Source organism: Manis javanica, chromosome 4, assembly GCF_040802235.1.
Source record: "Manis javanica isolate MJ-LG chromosome 4, MJ_LKY, whole genome shotgun sequence".
Taxonomy (NCBI): Eukaryota; Metazoa; Chordata; class Mammalia; order Pholidota; family Manidae; genus Manis; species Manis javanica.
Genome location: NC_133159.1, coordinates 21,511,500 through 21,539,220, shown reverse-complemented (window position 1 = coordinate 21,539,220; position 27,721 = coordinate 21,511,500). Strand labels below are relative to the sequence as shown.

The following is a 27,721-nucleotide window of genomic DNA, read 5'->3' as shown; positions in this document are numbered from 1 at the left end:
ACTGAGCACAGCCAGATGCTGGGAGAAGGGAGCGAGGATTTCTTGGAGGTTCTTATCAGGGGCCCAAGACCTAGACGCCGGGAAGAGAAAAAGTCCACACTGGTGCTTCCACTGTCCCCACCCCCACCCCGAGTCCCAGTTCCACTTACTATCCATGTAAGTGTGTTCATGTCCTCCAGTACCGGGGCCAGAAGAGCCAGCCCCTGTGGACCTCCAGAAAGCATCCGCCCTCTGGATTGAGGACCTAACTTAGAAGCAAAAGCCACCCACCCACCCATTACCCCTTGCTAGGAAGGTCCTTGCTCCTTCCCAGCCCAGCCAGAGCTCGGGCCTGGGGACCCTACCCCGACTGAGGCCCTGCCCCATCACCCTATCCTGAAGCCGCCGGCCCTGCAGCGTACTGGGACAGTGCTGGGGACACCGCTTCCGTGAGGAGGCATCCCTGCCCTTCCCAGGAAATGGCTGTCGAGGGGAGAGGAGGTATATTGTCTCTCAACTTCTCTCTCATTTTCTCTTCATAAAGACCTCAAGGTGGACTGGGCCTCCACGAGCCCCACCTCTTGCTAGAACTCGGGGCCTGGGACTCCACCCCAGAACTGAGGCCCCATTCCCTGCACACACACACCCTCTCTCAAAGCCAGATCTTGAACTGCAGCCACGACTCACTGACCTGTCTTTCCGTTTCGCCCCCAGAGGAGGCCCCTCCCCACTACACAGAGGCCCGATCTTGCAGCTCAGTTCTCAAGCCAGCACCCTCCCCACCACTGCCCTTCCTGGGTCCTGGGCCCAGGATCTGCCGGTGTCAGATAGGACGCCCACTCCTGCAAGCCCAGCTCGGGGCGAGAACCCGAAGCTGTCCCGAGGCTTAGGCCCCGCTTCCCCGCAGAGGCGGTTCGGCAGCGCAGCTCCGGAGCCGCCGTCCCACTCCCCCGGAGTCGCTATCTCCTCCCGCCCAGCCCGAAGCCGCGGACCGGGCGCTCAGCCAGAGGCCCCGCCCCGCCATCCTCCCCTCTGTCCCGCCCCAGACCAGAGGCACACCCCCCTGCCAGGCCCAGCTCTCCGCCCCGGCCTCCTTCTGCCCTGTCCCACGTCGTGGCCCCCGCCCCCGTGAGAACTCGGTGGGAGTCCAGGTCACTGCGGAGGGCAGCGCGGCGGCCGGCCCGGCCCGGTCAGGCGGCGGCACCACTGGCGGGGCCGTCGGACGGGGTGCAGGCGGTGACCCGCTCGCGGGCCGTGGCTTCCCGGGCGCGTCTGAAGCTGCCGGGCTCCGGGCGGCCGCAGGGCGTGCGGCAGAGCTGGCGGAAGCAGCGCTTGAAGTTCTCGTCCAGGAAGGCGTAGAGCACGGGGTTGAGGCTGCTGTTGGCGTAGCCGAGCGCGATGCACAGGTGCAGCGCGGCCACCACGAGAGGGTCGCGGCGGTCGATGTCCACCAGCGTCCAGACGATGACGAAGATGTGGATGGGGGCCCAGCACACCACGAAGGCGCCCACCACCACCAGCACCATGCGCGTGATGCGCCGCAGACTGCGGTCCTTCTCCTTGGAGCCCGACAGCAGGCGCACGCTGCGCAAGCGCAGCAGCATGAGGCCGTAGCACACGGTGATGATGAGGATAGGCAAGACGAAGGCGAAAAGGAACACACAGATCTTGGTAACCGTGTCCCAGTACCAGCTGGGGCTTGGGAACTGGAGCATGCACACCACTGCCCCGTCTGGCGGGGGAAACAAAGAAAGACAGGAGGTGAGGGGCTTTCGGGCCTGAGGGAACCTGCCTCCTAGCCCACCCTCCTCCAGCTTGCTCAAGTCCCACACTTTCTCTTGCCCTTTGCTCAAGATAATTCTTCTGCCTGGAATGTTCTCCAAGTGCAGAACACCTACTCACCCTTAAAGACCCCAGAATAATTGGCCCTAACTTAGGAGGTCTGCTTTCTATATTCTCTCCCAGTCCCTTTATAAGCCTCTACATCCCTCCCTGGCAGTAATGACATAATTTAATCCAAACCCACTAAATACCAGTCATTGCAATAACTCAAGACATCCACCCATTTCCAAACTAGCTACAATGGGGACAATACTGCTAAGACTGAGAACATGAGTTAACAGCAGGACTCAGGCCCTCTTGACTGGTGTGACCCTGGGCATATTATTCAACCTTTACAAGTGTTTCCATAATTTGGGACTAATAACAGTACCTAAAGCTTATAGAGTTGTGAGGATTCAATGGGCTGGGGCATTTAGCCCCAATGGGCTGGGCAAGCATTTAGCCCCATGGGGTTCAAGCTCTTGGTGTACGCACAGGGCAGAGGGGAGGATACATGTGGGAGTTCAGAGGTCAGGGCTTGGGCCAGGGAGGCAGATCTCAGCTTAATGGCAAGAACATCCTGACTGCCAGACTTGGCCAGAGATTAAGAAGAGCACCCCAGACTGAATGAGCTCCCTATTCCTGGAGTGTGAGCTTCGGCTGGGTGCACACCTTAGCAGATGTTGTGGGATTCAGATATAGGCCCAAGGCTGACCCAGGGGACTCCCAAGATCTCCTGAGATTCTGGGATTTAAAGAGCCACTCAGTGGGCTTGGAGCCCTAGGGTTGTGAGAAGGGGACTGGAGACAAGGACTGGAGACACAGACCATCAGGCTGGCAGGACTCTCACGAATGACCTAGTCCAGGGGCTTCCCTGTACCCAGGCAGAACCAGGCCCGGAGAGAACAGCACTTGTCTAAGATCAGACAGCGAGTAGCATAGAGAAGCAACAAGAGCTGATGGCACACCCTGGGGGAGAGAGGAGGCCCATCTGGTCTGGCCTCCAGCAGGGCTGCAGTTAATGGTCCATAAACTGAAGGTTGACAGTGAGGAATGGGGCCCAGCTGCTGAACTGAGGCCAATTGCTCAGAGGCTGGGGTCTACCTTTGTGAGGATCAAGGGTGGCCAAGAAGCCTCCCACCAAGCCTGTTCCCCTCTCTCACCCACAGCACCAATCCTCTTCAAATCTCCACCCCAGGGGCACATGCACACAGGCAGCAGATATGAGGGCATAAGCCTTGGATTCCAGGCCAAATTCTACCAAATACCTGGCTGTGTGACCCTAAGCAAACCACCTTCTCTCTCTGATTCTGGGTTTTCTTATAGACAAATGGAGGTAGGTGTCCCTGCCTTGTCTATCTCATGGGCTTAGTCATTCTAATAGCTGCTAGTTATTGGACCTTGGCAATGAGCCAGGCTTTGTCCTGTGTGTTTTACACATGTAGCCTCATGTGTAACAGAGTGTGGCTCAGATAGTGACCAGTGTCTTTGGCAACCTGCTTAACTATTTTTCCCACTTCCTTACATCAAGTTGGAGCCATATAACCAGCTACCACTAGGAAAAGATGAGCCAAAATATTTAAAAGCGTTTGTGCTTTCTAACCACACCCTCTCCATATTCATCTGCTGGCCAGTGGAGGATTCAACACCATCATTTCGAGCCTGGGATCCTGAAAGACTGTGTGGAATAAGCCCCTCCTCCTCTTACTCACATTGGACTGTGATGTGAGTGAGAAACAAACTTCTACTGCTATGCCACTTAGAGTTGGAGATTGTGATTACAGCAGCCACCCTAATACAGTAGTTGCTGTACTAATCACCAGTGTACTTTGAGGAAATGCACCTCTCTGTCATTCTCTAAAGGTCATTCTCTAGGCCTTACTTGGGTCATCTGGGCCAATGGTTTTCGAGCTGCGGGGGAAAGGAGTTTGGGATGGGATTGCAGATCGTGGGCCTCCACTGTTCACCGGTCAGTGACACCCTTACCCATTTGCCGTCCATCCATCCATATCCTTATAGGTAGTCATCCACTTACTCCTGGCCAGCTGCTACATGCACAAAGATCAACCACCCATAATCCCACCCATAAATCTCCTTGGCCATCTGACACTGGCCAGCCATTCATCCTCACAACAGCCAGCCACTCATTCCCCACTGGTTGACTATCCATACTCCCACTGGCCAGCTGTCTGTACTTTCACTGATCAGCAATCTACACCTCCACTGGTGAGCCACCTATACCCACCCTGCTAGGTGGCCTGCAAACCCACAGAGGCCTGTGTGCTGCCTCCTGTGGTCAGTGGCCTGTGCCACACTCCCTCCCTCACTCACCCCGGGGGCGGGTCACCGCCATGACCATGATGGGTACGCCAACACCGGAGGCCAGGACCCAGATGCAGATGTTGATCAGCTTGGCCTTGGCGGGTGTGCGGAAGTCCAGGGCCTTGACAGGGTGGCAGACGGCAATATAGCGGTCGACACTCATCATGGTGAGTGTGAAGATGCTGGTGAACATATTGTAGTAGTCAATGGAGAGTACAGCCTTGCAGAGCAGCTCCCCAAAGGGCCACGTCTCCATCAGGTACTTGGCACTCTGAAAGGGCAGCGTGCTGGTGGCCAGGGCATCTGCCAGGGCCAGGTTGAAGATGTAGATGTTGGTGGCCGTCTTCATCTTAGTGTACCTTAAAAGGAAGTGCATGTGTAAGTGTTCCCTGTTCACAGATTTCAGTTTTGCTTAAGACTTGGAGAGGTAAAATGATTTGCTTAAGGTCACACAAAAGGTTGGGCAGAAGTGGAACTAGAACAAGAGGTGGCACCTGAACTGTCTGCTTCTGTACTGCTCCTTTCCACTATAACAGATACAGAAGGACTTCTCTGGCTGTGGGTGACTTTGGCAGAAGGTATTTTAGGAAAAACCCTTATCTTCTGAGAGGCACTAAGCAATATGTTTAAAGATAAATCTGGGCTCTGGAGGAACAGAGGTCTAAATTCTAATCCTGCCTCTACTATCCATTAGCTGAGGAACTCTGAGTTGTAACTTGATCTCTCTAAGCCTCGGGGTTCACAACTGTAAAGAGAGAGGTAGTTCTTTTCTCAACCTCATAGGGTTGCTGTGAAATTTAATGGGACAATACAGCACTTAGCCCTGGGCCCAAAGTGTGGTAAGTGCTCGGTATAGGACAGCTGTTACTAGTCTTCATGTATGAAGAATGAAGCTGTGGGCTATACCAGTGTGACCTGGCGCTCAACCTCTGCCACTGACCTTTGGAAATATAAGTGGCCAGCTCTAAGGAGGGGACTCTGACTAGCAGACTGGCTGGAGCCTCAGACCTCTTGGGGTGTCCTCTGTGGAGGACCAGGGTTCTCAGTCCTTCCTGTGGTACTCTCTAGGTCTTCTTATCTCCATGCAGCTGGAGTCACCCAGCTGTGGGGAAGGGGAGCAGGTGACAATGTCACACATCCAAACCAGGTGTCCAAACCAGATGTCTGCAACCAAGCCCTGCACCTGAAAATCTCCAACATCCTTCCACGCGATCTGCCGCACACAGCTGCCCGTGCTGCAGCCGGCCCCTTGTCTGGTCTACCTTTACAGTCATGCCCCCCATACCAAGGCCTGGCTGGGCACCAGGTGGCCTGGAGGAGGCTGGATATACCGAAACAGACTGTCCCAGTGCAGTGCAATCATCGCAGAAACACAGGTACACCAAGGTGGGGGCAGGACTTCCTCGTGCCCCGGGAATAACCTGAGAAACCCAGAGAAGGGTTGCCTGAGCAGCTCCCCAAATTTCAGAGCAGGAAGAGAAGTGATTTTATGAAAGTGTGTTCCAAGGATTCCCTGCAGAATTACCAGAAAAGCATGTGAGGATACAGATTCTCGGACCCCACCCATACCTGTGAAATCTGAATCTTTGGAAATCAGGTCTGGAAATCTTCATTTTTAACACACACACACACAAACACACGAGTGATTCTTATGGACTCTAAAGTTTGAGGAACATTACATAGCCTAAAGCCCATACTGGGGAGAGATGGGAAACTGAGGCCCAGGGAGGTGGCATGACTCTCCCAAGGTCACACAGCAGTAGTAGCAGAGCCAAGGTGAGAACTTAGACCCCCTGCCTCCCAGACCAGCGCTCTCCCTGCACTCTCACTTCTCAGTTGCCCAGCACCCAGGGTGCTGCAGTGGCCCCCATGAGAGTGGCCCCCAAATGTGTTTTGAGTGACTGAGCAAATTCATATCAGCTAAAGCTGTTCCTTCACGAAAAGACAGGCTTTTTCTGGTTTTAAAAGAATTGACGCACGCATTGTCCTCCAGAACCAGCATCTGTCCCACTCCCTCCCAAAATAGCTGTCATTTGCCCTGGGACTGGAGAAGCAAAAAGTTTTGCTCAGAGACAGCAGAATTGCAAGTCTCAGGAAGTCTGTCTTCAGCGGTGCCGGTGCCGGATCACAGCTGTGTGGGAGGTGGTCTCAACCCCACAGCTGACTTGTCTAATTTTGCTTCTTTTACGCAGAACAATTAGAGGCTGTTCTTTGCCTGCTATTTTGATTTGTGAGGATCCTTCAATTCCCAGAGGAGGCTGGGGTGTTGGGAAGTGGGTGAGGAAGCTGCTGTCGCTGGTCCAGGCCGGGCTGAGAGGTGCGCGCTTCTGCCAGGCCGAGCCCCAGAAGTTCTCTCCCACGCCTGCCACGGCTAGCGTCTGGCCGGCAGAGCCCTGGCCTGCTGGCCTCCTTAGGCAAACCATGCCGTGCTCCTGCTCTCAACGCCCCCAGTGGCACCCCGAACTTCTCTCTGTCTTCCACAACCTGGCCCAGCCACCTCTTTGTCTGGGCTCCCAGAACCTTCCCCTTGAAGGATGTGCCCCACGGGCCTCTTTGCAGTTCCTTGGACACACCAAGCCCATCCCACCTCAGGGCCTCTGGACAGGGGTTCCCTCTGACTGGAACCCCAGATTTCACATGGCTCGCTTCTTCATTTAATAAGGACTCTATTCAAATGTCACCTCCTCAGAGAGGCCACCTCTGCCCACCCTATCTGAGGTACCCTCTCCCCACCATCACTCTCTCCTTGAGCTGTTTCATTTCTCCTTAAAGCATGGGCCACCGTCTGACTTACACTTCGTTGCTCCCCCTTTGCCTCTCTCGCCCATGTACGCTCCCTGAGGCCTGGGGACTTGGTCCGTTTGGTTCCCTGCTGTACCGTAGGGCCTACCAATAGTGCCTGGCAAATAGCAAGCTCTCAACAGACGTCTGTTACATGAGTGTCTTAGGCTGGGGCTCATCAGCTCTGTGGGGAACAGAAACCTCTCAGTAGCCATGTAAGTATATTACTTAGAATTATGGAGATAATCACTAGCAGAACTAAAAACATTAAAGTGGTTGCCCCCGGGGTGCAGGACAGAGGAACAAGGAAGGATGCAGTGGAGGGGCACCTGTTCTCGTTAAAGTACTATCTGACTTTTTGCCCGATGTAATTGTATCACATTAGCATTATTCAGCGTCCACGTAAGTCAGGTGCTTACTACAAAAGACAGATGCATTCAGGACACTGTACTGCTCACAACTCTTCCAGGCTCCCATTGCCATCTGGAGGAAAACCATACCCCTCAGGCTGGCATTCCGCGTGGGCAGGCTCCTCTCCCAGAATCCTCTAGTTTTCTGATCTTTTCTACTTCCCATCTCTTTGTCTTTTTGGTACATCCTCTGGGAAATTTTCTTTTCATTATCTTTCAACCTTTTATTGACTTTTTAAAATTTTATTTTGGCTCCTATATTTTATTTTCCCAGTGTTGTTTCTTTTTCTTCATATTCCTTTTTTATACAGCATTTATAGAATCTCATTTCACAGATACAATATCTTCTCTTATCTCTCTGAGGTTCCTAATAATTTTGTTTTGTGTTTCCTTCTGCTCCATGCTATTTGCTACAAACATTTTGTCTTCTATGGCCTCCCTCTTTTCTTGATTTATCTAGAAAAGTCCTGGAGATTTTCTTCAAATATCTGGTGATATGTGACTAAAGGATGACCTTTGAGTGAAGCACTAAATCATTAATTGGCAGCTGTGTGTGTCTGTGTGTGTGTGTGTGTGTGTGAGAGAGAGAGAGAGAGAGAGAGAGAGAGAGTATGTGTGTGTGTGCGTGTGCAGGGCCCCTATCAACTGGTGGGCTTCACTGTAGGGGGGACTGGGCAATGCCCTACCTTTTACATTGGGGGACATCTAAATATCAGTGTCTGCAGGTCTCCTCTCTGGGGCCTTCCTCCCACCTCCTGCCCGGGAGCACACTTCTGGCTGTCAGGATCTGGTAGGAAGTGGAAAAGGAGTCTGGGGGTCTCACCATTTTGCATTTGGTATCTTGCTCTGACTCTTTCTGTATCTGCTATGTCCGAGTTCCTCCAGGCTACCTTCTCTAGAGAAAAAAACACTGACCTCCTGCAGAGTGGGGGGGAATCACCTGGTTGTACAGGGTACAAGGGTGGGGGACCTAAAGGTCTCACTGTTTCCTGTATAATCGATCCCCTGTTCCCGTCTTCAGTCCCCTATCTCACCCCTGCTCAGCCTGGTGCTCCTCTCTGAATTGCTTTCCATCATCCAAATATGGGTTGGCATCTCTTAAGGAACATAAATGGAGGCACAAGGGGTGAAGTGACCTGCCCAAGGTCCCACGACCAGCAAGTGGCCGAGCTGGGATCTACCTCAGGCTGTCTAGTGCCAACACCCAGTAATGACTTTGCTATACTGCCCCTCAGAGCTTGTTACCTTCCTTCCTCTCCCACCTCTCATGGTGAAAAAGTCAAAGAATATAAACTTAGAAGCTGAGACTTGTTTGCTCTTCCAGTCAAGTACCTGGTATGTGCCAGGCAGTGTGTGAGGGATACAGGAGTGAAGGTGACAGCTTGACTTCTTGAAATTTATGGCCTTAGGAGGGGCAGACATTGGACAAACTGCTGCATTAATTAATGCATACTTACCCACTACTGCTGCTCTACCATGAAGGACAGGAACAGGGTCTGGTGATGGATCCAGAGGAGTGGGAGGGGTGTTTGTGGAAGGAACCTGGCCTCGACTCACAGGTCAACAATAGCCTCTCTGCGGATGTGCCCTATGCACTGAATTGTGTCCCCCCAAATTCATGTTGAAGACCTAGCCCCCAGTGTATTAGTATTTGAAGATGGGGCCTTTGGGAGATAATTATGCTCAGATGAGGTCACTGCAAGTGGGTCCTCATGAGAGGATTGGCACCTCTTTGAGAAGAGACACCTGAGAGCTTGCTTCTTGCCCTCTGCTCCCCACCTCTCTCTCTCTCCTTGCCAAGTGAGGACACAGCTAGAGGCAGCTTTCTACAAGCCTGGAAGAGAGTTCTCATAAGAAACTAACAATGCTGGCACCTTGATCTTGGACTTTCATCCTCCAGAACTATAAGAAAATTAATTTCTGTGGTTTAAGCCACATCATCTATGGTATTTTGTTATGGCAGCTCCAGCTGACAGAGTGACATTTCTGCCAGGTTGGGAAGACTGAGAAGGATCAGCCATGTGAAGATAAGGAGGTAAGTTGTTTTAAGCAGAAAGACAGCATGTGCAAAGAGCCTGTGGCAGGAAAGAACTTGACAAGCTGCAGCAATGGTCAGAAATCAAGTGTTAGTGAATGGCAGTGAGCCAGAGAGGAAGCAACAGGCGGTCAAATCTTGCAGAACCTTTCAGCCATCATAAATTCAGATATTATTCTGAACTTGTACAGCAGGAAGCCATTGGAGATTTTAAGCAGGGGAGTGACATACTTTGATTTATGTGTATTTATCTTAAAAGATCACTTGACCTTTGTGTAGAGGCTAGATGGATGGCAAAGCAAGAGTGGGTAAGAGACTGAACTTCTAGAAAGATAAATTATTATAGACCCACCCCTTAAACTCTACTGTTGATCTCCAATTCTTTTTTTTTCTGTTTCAAAAATTATACATATGACATTGGACCCTTATCTTACATCACATGAAATATTAACTCAAAAGGATGAAAGACCTAAATGTAAGAGCTAAAACTATAAAACTCTTAGAATAAAACCTAAGGGAAAAGTTTCATGACACTGGGTTTAGCAATGTTCTCTTGGATATGATACCAAGAGCACAGGCAACAAAAGAAAAAGTAAATAAACTGGACTTCATCAAATTTTAAAATGTTTGTGTATCAAAGAATACTATCAACAGAGTAAAAAGGCCACCCACAGAATGGGAGAAAATATTTGCAAGTAACATATCTGATAAGGGATTCATATCCAGATTTATATAAAGAACTTCCACAATTCAATAATAATAAGAGTGTGCTGAGGGAATTCTTAAGAGCCTTTCAGATACTGGCTCCTCAATATACTTAGCTGTGTGATCTTGGGTAAATTACTTCACCTCTCTGAACCTGTTTCCTCACTGGTAATCTCAGAGAGATCATGGTTTTTAGGAGCCAAGACTAGTGAAAGCATTTAGCTTACTGACCAGAATGCAGACAAGAATTGGAAGCCCTGTTGGTTTTTCTCCCTGATATGTTTCTGCTTTTTTCTCATAAAGTTACTCTTCACCCATTGGGCCCAGCCAGGGGTGAGGATGGGAAGCTCCTATGAATCTCTACTGACTCTGAGATGCCTTGGGAACCCTCTGCTTATTTTCTAGGTCCAAATCCCCATTAGCTCATCCTGATCTAGGCAGCTGCTGGGGGATTTGCTCCCACCCATCCTTCTCAGCCCTCAGTGAGGCTTCCTTTATACAAAGTACCGAGTGACCCACCATGTTCATTTTGGAACCCTAAACCCATTCCAGGCTCTGTCAAACAAGCCCCATTGGCAGGGAAGGTCATCACCACCTCCACTAATTTTCTCTCAGTTGGATGGCAATTGGGCTGTGCTCTGTGACTAAAGCCTATTAAATCCCCACATACTCTGGGGCCTCTGCAGAGCATGGCTTCTTGGCTGACCAGTAAGCTCTTAGTATGAATTTTCTTCCCCAGGCAAACCCGGGGCACTTGGTTAGGCTGGTTGACATCTTAATGCCCTGTGGCCAGAAGATGACTGGAGAGTTCCCTCCTCTGTGCAAGGCCTCCAGGGCACTGGTCTGACTTGGGTGGGTTGTTTGTTTTCTTTACCCAATAGTCTCTGGGTGTCCTTCCTCTCATGTGCCAAGCGCTGTGCCAAAGACGGCAAAGCACCGTTTCATTTCCTCCTCACTGCAACCATGAATGTTCACACCGTCCTCATTCAGGCAAGTGACGTCAGAGGGCTCACCCAAAGACTTGTGGCTGGGAAGTGGCAGTGACAGCGTTCAAACTTAGATACGGTTCCCAGAGCCCACACTCCCAACCACCTGGGGTTGGGCTTCCCTGCTCACTGTCCCCCAGCCTCCTGGGCACGCGCAGTGGTTTGCACACACTGGCCATGGGGGAGGGGTCTGGTCTGGAGGCCAGGACCCAGTGGAGCACACTGGTCTGGAAGTGCGCTGGCTCTCTGGCATTCCATCCGTTTTTCACCCGTTCCTCGAACTTGCTATGGTCCAGGGGTGTGGAGACAACTGCTCACAGTCCAGGTTGGGTTGGGGCGAGACAGACAGACAAACATCAGAACAATGTCACCGGCACAATGATGGGGCCCAGAGGGAACAGGGGGAGAGGTCAATTCAAAACAAAGTGAACACTCCCGGTCACAAGGGGGTGGCAACTGTATTTATGGCCAACTTGGTGGTCAGTATTTCTCAGGCATGATTTTATGTACTCTTTACAACTGCATTTTGTTTTTTAACAGACAATAAACATTTGTTGGACACTGACTATGTGCCAGGCACTGGGAAAGCATTTTATATTAAAATGTCCCAGCACCCTTATGGGGTAGATAGTATTTATTATTCCCAACTTACAGAGAACAGCAAAGGACCATGCCTGAGGTTGCAGACTCAGAAAGAGGTCAAGCTGAGATTCAAACCAAGAGCTCTTCCCTGAAACCCCAGTGCCTTCCTCTTTTTATTTATTTTTATTTTATTTTGGTATCATAATATACAATCACATGAGCAACATTGTGTGGTTACTAGATTCCCCCCATTATCAAGTACCCACCACATACCCCATTACAGTCACTGTCCATCAGCGTAGTAAGATGCTAGAGAGTCACTACTTGTCTTCTCTGCGTTGTACTGCCTTCCCCGTCTCCCGCCCACATCATGTGTGCTAATTGTAATGCCCCTTAATCCCCTTATCCCTCCCTTCCCACCCATCCTCCCCAGTCCCTTTCCCTTTGGTAACTGTTGGTCCATTCTTGGGTTCTGTGAGTCTGCTACCATTTTGTTCCTTCAGTTTTTGCTTTGTTCTTATACCCCAGTGCCGTCCTCTTGACTTCCGTTTCAGGTTCTCTCCTGTGGACCCAAAGTACTCTGTGCACCCCTCACGTACTTTCTTTGACCACTAAACCATGACACCTCAAAGGCATGACATCTTGTCTCAGTCTCCTAAGCACTACTGTGTACCTAGAACTTATGGCAGTGCCTAGAACAAAGCAAGTGCTCAAAACACCTTTGGTGAATGAATGAATGTCACCGAGTCTGTCTCCCACACGAGACTGGGACATCCTTCGGGCAGGGACAGTGTCGCCTTCATGCTGTATCCCAGTTGTCAAGATGCCTGATCCTTGGAAGGAACCAGCCATTGCCCAAAGAGCTCAGACTGGAACAGCTCTCCCTCCCTTCCTCCTTCTCTCCTTCCTTCCTCCCCACCTCCCTTCTATCCTCAACCTAGAACAACCCAGGTTCCCTGAAGGGCGCCTGGGCCTCACCCTATTTGCCCTGAATCTGAAATGACACAGCTTTGCTGTGGTGAAGGAAATGTCAGATCATTTATCCAAAACAGCTGATTTGTTTTGAAATAAACAAGGGTTATTTTTTCCACTTATGCACAATAGTCCATGGGGGTCACAGTGGGGGAAAGAGACCTAAAAACAACAATAGCAACAAGAACAACAACCCTCAGTCTGATTGACCTTGTGGCACCTTAGGAACAAAACTGAGCAAAATGGCTTCAGCCTCTAAACAAAACTCATTTGATTGCAACAGCACAGATTGCGGGAGTATGAGTATCAGTATTCCCAGATGCTTTTTTGAGATCTCAGAAATAACAGCTGCTCACTATAAAATGTTTGAACAATACAGAATCATTTAAAAATGGCAACTTAAAAAGCACTCTTAATATTACAGACCATCTCCAAAGAAGAAATTCAGATGGCCAACAGGCACATGAAAAGATGCTCCACATAACTAATCATCAGGGAAATGCAAATTAAGACCACAATGAGATATCACCTCACACCAGTCAGGACGGCCAGCATCAAAAAGTCTAAGAACAACAAATGCTGGTGAGGATGCAGAGAAAGGGGAACCCTCCTACACTGCTGGTGGGAATGTAAGCTAGTTCAACCATTGTGGAAAGCAATATGGAGGTTCCTCAAAAAACTAAAAATAGAAATACCATTTGACCCCGGAATCCCACTCCTAGGAATTTACCCAAAGAGTACAGCTTCTCAGATTCAAAAAGACATATGCACCCCTATGTTTATTGCAGCACTATTTACAAAAGCCAAAATATGGAAGCAACCTAAGTGTCCATCAGTAGATGAATGGATAAAGATGTGGTACATATACATAATGGAATGTTATTCAGCCATAAGAAACAAACAAATCCTACCATTTGGAAAAAACATGGATGGAGCTGGAGGATATTATGCTCAGTGAAATAAGCCAGGCAGAGAAAGACAAGTGCCAAATGATTTCCCTCATTTGTGGAGTATAACAACAAAGCATATCTGAAGGAACAAATAGAGCAGACTCACAGACTCCAAGAATGAACTAGTGGTTACCAAAGGGGAGGGGTGTGGGAAGGCGGGTGCGGAGGGAGGGAGAAGGGGACTGAGGGGTATTATGTTTAGTACACATGGTGTGGGGGATCATGGGGAGAACAGTGTAGCACAGAAAAGGCAAACAGTGACTCTGTGGCATCTTACTACACTGATGGACAGTGGCTGCAATGGGGTGTGGGTGGGGACTTGATAATATGGGTAAATGTAGTAACTACATTGTTTCTTCATGTGAAACCTCCATAAGAGTGTATATCAATAATACCTTAATAATAAAATAAATAAAAAATAATTAATAAAAATTTTTAATATATTACAGACCATCATTATGGATAACACTTGAACACACATACCTTATTTAATATTAATGGGATTTTGCTCTAAAACCGCTATATAAAATGTATCTTTCTCTGAAAAATACACTGTGACCATCTTTCTATTTCCATAGATACAAGTTAATATAATTTTTGGTACTATTATTCTAGTCCAGAGGTCAAAAAACTTTTTCCACAAAGAGCCAGAAAGTAAATATTTTAGACTTACAGGCCACATGAAATTTCTGTCACATATATATTTTTTTCAACCACTTAAAAGGGTAAAAACTATTTTTAGCTCAAGGACCAGGCAAAAACAGACTGTGGGCTAGATCTAGTCTCACTTATAGATACTAAAGCTCCTGAATGAAGTTACTTAATAAATCTCCTATTGAAAAACATACAGGCTGGTTTCCACTTTGTTATTTTAAATAATGCTGTGATAAACATCTTTGTGTGCTCAGCTATCTGATGGTCTCCTTAGGAAAAATTCCTAGAGTCTCAGTACTAGAAGGAACCTCCAGAGTGAGGGCATTCCCTCTAAGGCACTCCAGACAAATGGCCAGCCAGTTTCTGCTTGAGTATGCCCAGAGACAGGGAGCTCACCACCTGTAGGCACAATATCCATCCCACTGTTGGGACAACTCACAGGGTAAGTTCTCAATCTTTCTCTCTTTCTCTTTCTCTTTCTCTCTCTCTCTCTCTCTCTCTCTCTCTCTAGCTGAAGGTTGCCTCCTTCTCTCCTGGCACTATTTTTCCTGGTTCTGCTCATGGAATCACAGAATCTAAACTGTTTCTCCTTTCCACATGTGGGAAAATGGAGATATTCATGTACACACCTCATCCAGCTGTGGTGAGACCTGAGTTAATATAAGTAAATGCTCAGTATGTGTTAGCTGTTATGGCTGGTTGATTCGCTGCCTTGTCAGCACCAGGAGGCCACTCCTTGGTGTCCCCATTTCTGTTCTGGTGCCTTCGTGAATGTGATTGTCTGAGTAAAGATGATACCATGCTCTTAGGTTAACGGGGGGCCGAAGGTGATGTGGGCAACTCATGTTGCAGGCATAAAGCTCGTGCTCACACCTGGCCTTCTCCCATCCTCCAGGTGAAGGAGTGAAGCCAAATCCATTTTCTGTGGGATCTGTAACCTCAACTCCATGAATGGGGACGTATGCCCCAGCCAGCAGGGCCAGCCTCTGTGGCCAGGCTCCCAGGTTTCCGCCCTGCGGCTGGCTGTTACCCCCGTAGCCAGATGTGGTTTCTGACCCCACTGGTAACACTGCTGGAGGGACATCAGTTTAAGCAACACCCCATCACACATGGCGGCCCAGGGCGGCCTCCTCAGTTCACAACTTTGTTCGTCTCCTTCTACTTCTAAACCACCTCAGGAATCCCCTGCTCCCACATCCACACCGTGCCAGGGACTCAGCAGAGACTGTCCCAGCAAGGCTTTAGTCACTGTAGCAGCTGAATGGTGGCACCACAAAAGACAAGCCCAGGTCCTAAGCCCCAGTATCTGTAAGTGTATTGACGTTATTTGGAAAAAGGATCTTTGCAGACATAAGTTCAGGATCTTAAAGTGAGACCATCCTGGATTATATGGGTGGGCTCTAACTCCAATGATAGGTGTTTTTGTAAAAGACACACAGGGAGAAGAGGAGGCCATCGGAAGACAGAGGCAGGAGCTGGAGGGATGCAGCTACAAGCCAAGGAATGCCTCAAACCCCAGGAGCTGGGAGAGTCGGGGAAGTATTCTCCCTAAGAGCCTGAGGGAGTGCAGCCCTTCAGACACTTTTTGGACTTTCGGCCACCAGAACTGTGAGAGAATACATTTCTGTTTTAAGCCATCCAGTTTGCACTTATTGCTGTGGCATCCCTGGGAGATGAATAGAGAAAAGGTGCAGGCCAGGGAGGAGCACGGACTTGGCCCTGAACACACCTAGGTGAGGCCCAGCTGGGCCTCCAACTAACTGTATGACCTGGGGCGAGTTCTAACTTCTCTGAGCCACAGTTTGCTCCTCTGTGAATCGGGTATAATGATTCCACCTTGTCAGGGTGTGGTGACTATCGAATGAGTGCATGCCTATGACGTCCCTAGCACACTGCCTGGCACACGCAAGTCACAGTGGCTTCTCTTCTTGTCCAACAAGGAAAATGGGCCCATCATGACACCTGACGAGTGGCCTGGGAAGTCGCACGCTCCCAACTGCCATGCTGGCCCTAGATACCCTGACCCCCCTGGGGTGGGACACCAAGTCCTGTGCTGGACCTTCAGCACTGGAAGAGGCTCTGATCTGTGACACTGGGTTCCAACCTCCTCTCCCACTTTACAGATGAGGACACTGAGGCCTGGAGAGGGAAAGACAGTTGCACAAGTTTACATACATCATCGATTTTCCTGAGTTCTGGAGGCTGATTGTTTCCACTTCTCCAAGCTGCCCTCCAGGAGCGAAGTCTCAGTGAGAGTTCAAGGCGGCAGAGGCCAAAGGGAAAAGGCCTCCTGTCCAAGGCCTCAGAATCCCTGCCGAGGCCCTGGGCTCTTAGCAGATGCCTGTGGCCCAGATCCCCATGTCCAGGGGTTAACTGGGGTGGGTAGGTCTGCGGATGGAACCCTGCCCATCACTGTCATCACCTTCACCACCATTCCTATCTCAGCAGCTACACCGACTCAGGGCTTTCACCGGCCTGATGTTTCTAGTGAATTCCACCATAACGTTTACAAAGATTATCTCATTTTATCACTCCAATAACCCTATGAAATTGCTGCTATTATCATCCTCATATGGAGGAGGAAAGTGAACCTTGCAGAGTGTACTGGGTTGAACAGGTGCCCTCAAAATTCATCAAAGCATCAGAATGTGACCCTATTTGGAACAGGGTCTTTGCAGATGTAATTCATTAAGATGAGATCATACTAGGTTAGGCTGGGCCCTAAATCCAATATGACTGGTGACCTTATATGAAGAAACACACGGAGAGGGAACACAGCCATGGGGAAGACAGAGGCAAAAACTGGAATAATGCAGCTACAAGCCCTAGGGATACCAAGGGGTGCCGGCAGCCCCCAAGAAGCTAGGCCAGGCAGGATTCTTCCCTAGAGCCTTCAGAAGGTGCGTGGACCCAACTGACTTCAGACTTTGAGGCCAGCTGAACTGTGAAAAGTACATTTCTGTTGTTTTAAGCCACCTAGTTTATGGAAATTTGTTATGGCAGCCCTGGGAAACTAATAGGGGGGGTTAATCATCTTGCCAGCCATGGTCTAAAACACAGAAGCCTTGTCTGTTAAAATTGCTCCACTTTCCAGTTCTCCCAAAAAAATGACTTTTTTCATCAGGAATATAGATCGTTAGCACTGAACAGAACAATGGCTGGTGAGAGTATTTACTGAGCACAGTGCCAGCTGCCTTGCTAAATAAATGCCAAATATATGGTCATTATCCCACTGGAATTGAATCTGCAGAGGAAGTGAGTGTTATTATCCCCATTTTACAAGTGAGGGATATTAAGGCTCAGAGGGGTGAAGTAACTCACAGCTGGAGGCGCAGGGCCTGGGTTGGGCCTCAGGTCCCTCAGTCTCCAGAACCCACACTCCTAACCTTTACCCGGCTCCTTCTCCCTCGGTGTCAAGTTCAATCCCTTTGTTTTACAAATGAGGACGCCAAGGAGCAGCTATAGCAGTCAGTGATGATAAAGGCTCGGCCCTCTGTGGGGAACAAAGAGCTTAAATAAAGCAACTGCCAGCCAGCCGGGGTCCAGCTGGGGTTCCTCTATTTGTAGACAAGGGGTGGCTGCTCTTCTGACTGGCAAAACAAGCCTGGCTGAGCAGCCAGGGCTGCAAGCTATGTCCCTGCCCACCATTTAACAGGAGTGGAAAATGGCCAGAAATTAATTAGCTGTCAGTTTTGGCAGAGCCTGAAGAAAGAAAGTGGTTAATTATAAGGAGGCCTAGTGAGCATGTCACAGGAGAAGATTAAGGGCTGGAACACAGACATACAGGACCTTGAGCTAAACATGAGTTGGGAGGTCGGCCAGGTCGCATTCAGCAATGAACAGGGCAGACGCCCCACGCAGTTCAGTGCAAGAACCACAACATGCTCATGGCAGCCAGGGGAGAGAAGCTCACCGGGGCTCTGCTTCTGGCTAAGATGGGTGGGCCAAGGGACGGGGCAGCCGGACACAGCAGAGACTGCAGGAAAGCAGAGTTCCTCAGCTGGGGCGTGTCAGCCCACAGGTCTCTGGAGGTAGGACATGTCCCTCCCACAAACACCTAGTGACATGCTTTCTGAGTCTGGGACCCTACGCTGGGGTCTCTAACCAGCTTTAAACAAAGGGTTCTCTCCCCACCTGGCACCTGCTCATCTGGGAAAAGAAATGAGTGACCAAGTGTTTGGAAAAGTGTATGGTCCCTGCTCTGATGGAGGACACACAGGACACTGGGAACACAGAGGGTCCAAGAGGATCTCTGGGCCTGAGGGCATCAAAGAAGGCTCCCTGGAGGCAAGATTTACGAAGCTGAGAAGGGTTTACTCTGGAGAGCACAGAGGCCCAAGGTCCTGTACATATTCATTCCCTCTTGTCATAGAGTTGGGGGATTTCTGTGACAGATCCCAACAACTCCACAGAGTGAATCTCATTACAAAGTGCCAACTAGATATTTCAGAAACAGTGACGCCTCCTTAGGATCAGGAATCGAGCTAGGAAACAGGATAGAAGACAAATGGGCAGAGTTCCCACCATCCAGGAGCAACCAGTGTAAAAGGGAAGGCAAACACAGGAGCAGGCAGTCACACTACCGCTAGAAAACAACCTCATGACCATCCGCTCTGTGTGCGCCTCCCCTCTTTCTAAGGGGCAGACGCTGGACAAAGGCACTTGATTTACATCATTGCATTTAAGCCACATCAATGACTGTCGTAAGCACTATCTCCTCATTTGACAGATGAAGAGACTGAGACTCATAGAGGAAAAGAACCTTGCCCAAGGTCACACAGCCGACAAGTGCACCTCCAGGTAGCACCAGGAATCAAGCCCAGGTCTGTCTGACATGGTGCTGGCTAGTTTCATGTGTCAGCTTGGCTGGGCTGTAGTACTTAGTTACTTAACCAAACACTCATCCAGATGTTGCTGTGAAGGGATTCTGTAGATGTGGTTAATATCTACCATCAGTTGACTTCAAGGAGATTATCCTTGATAAGAAAGGGCAGCCTGAAGAGCAACACTAAGGTTTCCTAGGGGAAGAGAAGAAATTTTGCCAGTGCACTGGCTGCAGTGTCAGCTCTCGTTGGAGAGTTTCCAATCTCCCCTACCGATTTCAGACTTACCTAGCCAGACCCCCTTGCATAAACCAAGTCCTTGAAATATCTCCTTTCTTTTTTGGGGGGGTTTCTTTTTGTGAATCTTGGTTTGTGGTAGGACCCTGGCTAACCCAGACCTGAAAGCCCATGCTCTGGACGCAGGCTGGTGCCAGGGGACCACACGGCCTCACCTGGCAAAGGCCGACAAACAACCCTGTTGTGTTGGGTTGTGGGGGTTCAAATGTGTGAGAGGCCCTGTGTTGAAATGAAGAGAGGGTGGGTTCTCCAATCAAACACTTAATGATCTTGATGTCCTTGGGCAAAAGTCTTAGACCTCTGAGCCGCAGCTTCTTCATTTGTAAAAGAGGCACATTAAATCGCTCCTATCTTCCCAGAGTGTTGCGGACATTAAGTCGGACTTTGCCCATAAGGTCTCCTGTGTGAAGCCTTGTAACCTGCCGAAAGCACATGCTCATTTCTGCCAGAGTTGTAATTGGTGGAGTCTTGATTAGTTTGAGTGCTTACCATCACCAAGTAAGTCTTCCAATCCCACAATTCCACGTAAAAGTACTGCCCACAAGTTCATCCTTCTTAGTGACTGTGTGGCTGCCACTCAGCTTGCCTAATGTGCCCCCCAAGGAAAACTCTCTGAGGACACTGGGCAAGATCAGCCCTGAGCAGAGCCCTTCACAAATACTCTCCTTTGATTCACACCCACCCTGGGAAATGGGTAACAGTACATTTCCATTTTGCTCCCAGAAGGAAACTGTACCCAAAGAAGGAAGGTGCTTGTCCAAGTAAACAGAGTGGACAGAACCAGGCCCCCAAGTCAGGAGTTCTGAAAAGTCCAGGTTTCCCACCTCTAGACCTTTGGCCATGCTGTGCATTACTCCTTACATCTCCCTCTGCTGGACATACCACCCAGTTTCACTTTTGTTTCATTCATTAGCAACTTATTATTTTAATAACTTTACAATAAGTCTGCCCTGCTGTATGGCCTCTCCCAATCCCTGGCTGTATGAAAAAGTCATTTTCCCACAGTTGGAATCAGAAGGTATCATGGGTTTGACCTTCTTCGTGGACACACATGGGATCTGGGAGTCGGGAGAGCCTCAATTCAAAGGCTGACCGCATTTACCAGTTGTGGCCCTGGGCAAGTGAATTCTCTCTAAACCTCAGTGTCCTCATCTGTCAAATGGACAGAAACAGGGTACCGACCTCAGAGTTGTGAGCATTAATATATGCACAGAGCTGGCCACCTTGTCCTCACTCAAGAAAGGTCGGCAGCTCTATTTTTTTATGTAAAGTCCTGTGGAGTCAATATGCTGTGCTTCGCGGCTGAACCCTCTCTTATCTGGGACAACCAGGCCTGAGCAGGTGGAGGGAAGTGTCTTGTGGCTACCTGCCCCTCCTGGCAGGAAGCCCTCGGGGGCCACGTGCTGGCTCTGCTCCTGCCCCCCAGGGAGGAATGGAAAATGACTTCCTGTGGGACATTTCCTAGCTCTTCAGGAGAATGAGTTTTTGTAACCAAGAGAAACAGATGATCTCCGTCTGTCCCGCAGGGGCATCTGGGCTGGCCAGGAGAAACAGGTTTTCTCCCCTGGCTTAATCCCTGCCCCTGGTTCCCAAGTGCTGGGCAACCAGCCAAATGGCATCATTTTTGCCAACAATTTCCTGTTCCGGGCCAGGCCCTGCACTGAGACCATACATCATCTCCCTGCCCCTCTGCCTAAAACACCCTCCCAGCAACAGGCCTTTGATTAGCTGTCTCTCCTCCCCAACGTCACCACGCACAACCGCAGCCCCGCCACTCTCTCTCCTCATGCCTGTTGCAATTGACTGCCTTGCTTACAGCTTTGGCCTTACATCTATTTATTAACTGTCTATCTTCTCCCCAGCAGAATGCCAGCTCCACGAGGGCAGGGACTGTCTTGATCACTGATGCTGCCTAGCCCGTAGAACTGTGCCTGGTACTCAGGAGAGGCTGCTGAATGTTTACCACAGCCCAGCGCCATCGGTGTTTTTCTCACACCCCCACTTCACAGATGAAGAACAAGCTCGGTAAGGTGAGCCCAAGGGTGGACAGCCAGGGAGAAGCACACCTGTCTTTGAACCCCAATCTCTGAAGGATGTGGCTGCCTCACCAGCTGCTGGCCCTGCCCCCAAGAAACATGGGGTTCTTTGGGCCTATTTGGTGGTGTCAGTGGCTCCCAGCCAGGCTGCTCTGGACAGGAACCCACTTCTTATTCTCCCAAATACCCCGGTTTCCAGCCACCCTTTGGTGCTCCCTGAGCCCAGGTGACCCCAAGTAGGGAGAGAGATGCAGGAGCAGGCAAGGGGTTAGGACAGGCAAGTTCCAGTCCTGCCCTGGCCACTAACCCAAAAGACACAGGACCTCTCCAGGCCTCGGTTTCCTCATTTGTAAAACAGAGGGGCTGAACTTGACTTGCAGTGTGACACAAGTCAGGAAAATGGTTAAGAATGTGGGTTCTGAGGTCAGGATGACCTGATTTCAATCAAAATCTGGGACTTGGAGCATGTGAGAACTCCTCTGTGCCCCAAGTTTCAGCATCTATAAAATGGGAGCAATGAAATTCTGGGAAGATTAAATGGGATAATCTGTATACATCTCTAAGCAGAGTACCTGGCACAAAGTACGTGTTCAATAAAGAAAATCATACCCATGATTCAAAATTCAATGCCTTGGTGAAAAGGTTACTTCTGCAGGGGAGGGGAATGAGGCCATTTCTGCCTCTCCCTGTGTTCTGTTTATTGAATGGAGCAATTTTAACCTCACAGGACTTTGAAGTTTAAATTCTTTCCATTTACCAAGAAGGCTCAGAAAGCTATAGAAGACAAATATTCCTTCTGCACACACTCACCCCTGCCAGAGACAAGCTGTTGGTCTGTGCAGCTGCACTGAGAGCTATAAATCAATAGAACCCAACCCAGACACCCCATATTCCCCAGTTGGTAATGAGGCCACTGCAGTCTACATGATGGTAAATTGCTAATTTAAGCCAGGCTGTCTGCTCCAGCTCACAATTATCCTTCTTTCTGTGGATGTTATGATCTTCTGGACAGCCAATTGGATTTGGAGGTCCCAGGACTCTGAGGTTAATGAAACCATGCCTTGCCCCTGCACAGCCTCCAGGCATCATCTGCCAGGAAGGGGAGAAGGTGAGTCTGAGATCACAGCATCTGAGAAGGATTCTTCTCTCAATCTCAGCTGTGGTGAAAGGAGCCTGAAATTATGTTTATCTTCTCTCTACCCAAATCTGTACCAAACCTCTACGTGGCATTTTCCAGTGTCCTTTTGCATACCTTCAGAGGTGGGAGGCTCCCTGTGTTGCACAGCAGCCCATACCTTCTTGGAAAGCTTTGGCTGTTGGGAAGTTCCTTATTGAACTAATGAGATGTGCACAAACATAAGCATTTGAGAATGTTCACAGATGCATTATTAAGTTACTATGCATCAGCATAGTACTGGAAATAATGTGAGCCCCCCATCAAGTAGAGTACACTCAGTATGATGCAGCCAGCAAAAATCATGTTTTCAAGGAATGTTTGATAACACAAGAACACACTCATGATATAATGTTAAGTGACAAGGACTTTACAAGACATTACATATAGTGTGATCATTATTTCAATGGCGTGTCATTAAAACACACACACACGTATAAAGAGAGAGATGGAGAGGAAATACACCAAAATGTATTTTGTATTAGAGGATTTTCTGGGTGGTAAGATTACGGATAATGTCTGTCTCTGCTTGAACTTCTCCATATAGTCTCCAGCTACTGTGTTGTCTCTATAGGAAAAGAATATTTCCAATATTGGGCTGATAAAGTTTCCCTGTAGCATCCACCCTATCATTCTAGCTCCTCTGGGGTTCCATAAATATTGATCAAATGAATGAGAAGCGAGTCACATTCTCTTCTAAAAAGACATGATCAGAAAATGTTTATGGAATACTTACCGAATGCCTGAGTCTGTGCTGAAGTCCTCCACATCGTGCCTCATAAACGTCCCATAACCACCCCAGGAGAGTCTAATGCTTCTCCCGCTTCACAGATAAGAAAACAGAGCCTCAGATACGTTGTGCCTGTATTGTCCAAGCTCACACTCTTAGTAAATGGCATGGCTTGGACATGATCCCAGGCCAGTCTGGTTGGCTCTCAACTGCTGTTACCCCATGCAGAGGCCCCGGTTTGAAGACAGCAGTCTGCCCTCCTCCCCGGCCCTGTTCCTCCCTTGTCTGAGCAGACATCACCAGTTCTCGCCCCCATTCCTCACATGCCTCCTGGTCAGCAGCAGCAGGGTGGACATGGAGTGGCCTTAGAGTCAGAAAAACCTAGGTTTGCACCTTTCTGGCTGTGAGAAGCACCTGCTCCCTCCAAGCCTTCCCATCCTCATCTATACATGAGAATCAACAGCCCCCACTGCAGGGCTGTCAAGCAGCTAGGAGGAGTCTCTGGCATGTGGCAGAGGCTCAGGAGAGGCTCCTCAGTACCCCTCCAACTCACCCGAGTGTGTCTGTGAGTCACACACACTCCTCAGGGAATGAACCCGAGATGTGGGAAGCGGCAGGCTCTGGGGCAAGGCCAGAGGTGCACCAGAAACACCAGCCAGGGTCGCTGCTTGCTCTCCCTGCCGGGCCTCGTCAGAGAGCATCTGCCCGACCTCCCGCCTTCTTGTAGAACTGATGGCACTCCATTTTAGGAAGGGGACAACTGAGGCCCGTTCAAGGTCACACGGCTCTCTCTGTCACCCTAAGCCAGCCTCTCTGGTTTCCCATCGAGGCCCTTCTGGCTCCAGGGCCTGGCCAAAGCTAGCACACAGCCCCCGCTCCTGCTCCTGCTCCTGCCAACCATGGTGAGGACACCTGCCTGCGGGGCCTCCTGCCTTTGTCCCTGCAGCCTCCCCCTGGTCGCTGCCACCCCAGCCCCTGGCACTCCCAGGAACCTCCCTGTCTGCTCCCTGCAGCTCTCGGTCACCCGCTGAGCCTTTCTTTGCTCTTGCTGTTCCTTCTGCCTGGAAAGCTGGGTCAGGTACCTCCCCTGGACCCTCACAGCTCCTGAAAGCTGCAACTGTCCCTGGAGCTGTAACTAAACTGGGGCTCCAGGGGGCATGGCTGTGTTAGGGGCCAGTGGCTGTGCGGACGCTTAAGCTGAGAGTCTGCACAGTGCAAGCTGGGGTCAGCATCAGGAAATCCTCGTCAAATGAGTAACTGTGTGGACAATGTAGGAAGCAGGAAAGGGCCCAAGGTGGAAAACCTAACAGAAGAGGCCTCACAGCCACAGGCTCTGCCTACCTGGAGCAGCTGCAGGGGTGCAGGTAACCACAGCAAATGGCACACACTGAGGACCTACTATGTATCCTGTGCCATGGCCTTTACATGCATGATCTCATTTCATCTGCCCAATAACCTATCCCGATCACCCCAGGTTTATAAAAGCAGACATGAGGTTCAGGGAAATTAAGCTGTTTGCCCAAAGCCACACCCCTAAGACATGGCCGAGCTGGGACTGAGGGCAGGCACTGCCTGACCCCCAGCCATGACCTTTACCACTGCACTGTGTCACCTCACTGGGATCCCTCCTGGCCTAGGGACTCTGGGTCTGCAGACCCCAACCCAGGCAAGACAGGGGAGGGAGACAAGAAGACAAAGGGTCACTTTGCAGGATTGGGAGCTCTGAGACCCAGCATGAACCTGGCAGCTCTGGGAAAATTCTGGACTTGGGGTCACAACCCCAGGGTTCTAGCCCCAGCTCTAGTGCTAGCTGTGGGACATTAGGAGCACAAGTCACCCTGCCCCTCTCTGAATCACAGATTCCTCATATGTAAGAGCTGATAATGATGGGATTCTAATGCCTATCCCACAGGGTTGTAGGTGAGGATTAAATCACTCAGACTCAGACATAGTTATCACATTGATGGTCTACCGGGAAATGTCTTAGCAACGGGGGGACCTGTAAGGGCCAGCTATGCTCCTTGCAAGATGCATTAAACAGGGCAATTTTGGGGGTTGGGAGCACCCCTAGCAGGCTGGGCCCAGAACCTTCCCTGTGTGGACCCTCAGAAGTGAGAGGCTGTCCCCTGGCTCAGTGGTAGGGGGGAGCCATGCTCATCATCCACCATCCAGAGTCCCTGAGGAAGAGGCTGGAAATAGTACTGAACACACTGACACTCAGCTTTCCCCAGACTTAGCACCAGGAGCTCCCCATACAGCATAGGTGCCAGGAACCTGGAATTCTCAGAATCACAGCTCCCTCAGGCTCACCTCAGGACATGCCCCTCCCTCACTCTCCCTTCTTTAAAAGGCACTGGATTGTGAAGAATCTGGAAAATTCCTTCTCTTCATCACACAGACAGCTTCCATTTACTGGGTCCAGGCACCAGGCCAGGTGCGTTCTATGTGCACACTCACTGACAACTCACCAAAACCCTGTTAAAGAGGGCTCTATTATTACCCCATTCTATAGATGAAGAAACTGAGGCTCAAAGAGGCAAGGTGATTTACCTAAGTCACAGAGCCAGCTCATGGTGGGGCTGGGGTTACTACTCGGGCTGGCCCAACTCTACAGCCTGCACTGCCTTGGAAGGTGAAGTGGGGAGAATCCCTGCCAAAAATGACCAAAATGCACAGCAAAGACCAGTCCTGCCTGTGCTGGGAAGTTCCCCACTGTGGCTGGTGATGCCCTGGAGGTTTGTGCCCGCCACCCTTCCTGAGGAGCAAAGATGCCCCAGAGATCATCCATGCCAAAGCTCCCTCAACAGCCACACGCCCACCCGATGCTCCAGTGCACCACGTTGTGCTCTGCAGAAGCCCATACTCCAGGATTCATACTCCCAACCACGGAGATTGGGTCTCTATTCTCCAGACAGGGAAACTGAGGCCCACTGGGCGGATGGTGGGCAGAGCAATTGGGGTCCCCACTGTGGTGGGCACTGGGGACTGATCTGAGATCACAGTTCACATCGCCAACCTCTGAGTCCACAATCTGTCCTCTGCCCTTGGTGACCACCACAGCCCAGAGAGGTTTAGGCTGTGCCCTTGGTCAACCAGCATGCACGACCCATTTCCAACTAACAGTAAACACCAGGGAATCTTTGTGCTTATAAGGATAGGAGTTTCCTTTATCCTTTTTGCCCATGCCTGAGCTGGCAGAGCTGGGTCAGGTAGGCTGCTTCTGGGCAAGCCGATGATGTTTTAGGCTCTGAGAAGGTCCCAGCACTGTACAGAGACACCAAGAAGAGAACTTTGCTTCCTGAGGTGAAAACAGAAACACCACTGCAGCCCAAGTAAACCACTGCTGCCTTTGCAAGGAGCTGAAGCCTCTCTGAATAACATCCAGAGCTGGGACCACTGGGGAAGGAAGCAGAATACCGACTGGCCGGCCCACAGCCGTTGCCCACCCCCCGAGGAGCCATGGGCTCTGCATTAGCAAATGCACACAGACAAGGGTCCAGAGCTAGTCTGGATGCTGTCCTCCCTCTAGGGCTTCAGGAGTTGGGCAGGAAACAACCCAAGTCACCTTCTCAAACACAAAGAATCACAAACCAACAGTGTGGGACAAGCACAAACCAACAGAGGGACCCCGATAGATGATCACCAACTGTGACTTGGTAGGTGCCCCCACAGCATGGCACGCACACGCCCTCTCCTGCATAGGCAGCTCACACACAGCTGTCTCCCCACAAGGCACGGCACCTCAGGCATTTCTGCTCACCCCTGCGAGGTTTTACAAACAGAATCACCCACTCACGAACTGTGACAGGCACACAAACTGTCGCCGAACCGTCCTACATCGCCTGATCAGGTGCAACGGGGTGCCAATAGATGATCAAATACACACACTCATACATACAGATACGAATGCCAGCCAGAGTCCTCCTCCCAATGGCAGTGTTCTCCCCCCTGTGCCCTGCAGGAAATGCGGGGTCCGGGGTCCGAGGTCAGGGTCCCAAGCCCACGGTCCCCACCGTCACCCCGGGACCCACCGCCGCGGCGCCTGCCCGCAACAGACTCACCGGACGATGCCGAACATGACAAGCACGTTGCCCAGCAGCCCCACGGCGCACACGGCCGAGTAGAGCGCGGTGATGGCGATGGCCAGGGCGAGGGACGAGGCGCTCCGTGCGCCCGGAGGCCCCGACGCATTGGCCCCAGCACCGGGGAAGGCGCTGGGGAATGCGTCCGACGCGTTGGCGAGGAGCAGGGGCTGCAGCTCGGCGTCGGTGGAGGGGGCCGGCTCCATGGCGGCCGGAGCCGCGTTCCTCCCCGCTGTGCGCCCTGGGCGCAGAGATCCGGTGCGAGGGGCGCGCCAAGGGCCGAGGCAGCGGCCCCGACGCCGCCGGCTGCGGCAGCCCGGCTGCCCGGCTTCCTCCGCGCCTCTTTCGCGGGCCTCGCCCCCGCACCGGTCCTGCCCCGGTC

General features: G+C 50.6%; 1 protein-coding gene across 1 annotated transcript; it reads right to left on the bottom strand.

Annotated features, from left to right (window-relative positions):
* Positions 1 to 98: 98 nt before the first annotated feature.
* OPRD1 (opioid receptor delta 1) lies at positions 99 to 27,721 on the bottom strand. The gene is made up of 3 exons (XM_017669718.3): positions 27,319 to 27,721; positions 4,132 to 4,481; positions 99 to 1,711 (listed from the first exon to the last, which is right to left on the bottom strand). The coding sequence occupies exons 1-3, from the start codon at positions 27,543 to 27,545 to the stop codon at positions 1,170 to 1,172; spliced, it is 1,119 nt and encodes a 372-aa protein (XP_017525207.1). The 5' UTR covers positions 27,546 to 27,721; the 3' UTR covers positions 99 to 1,169.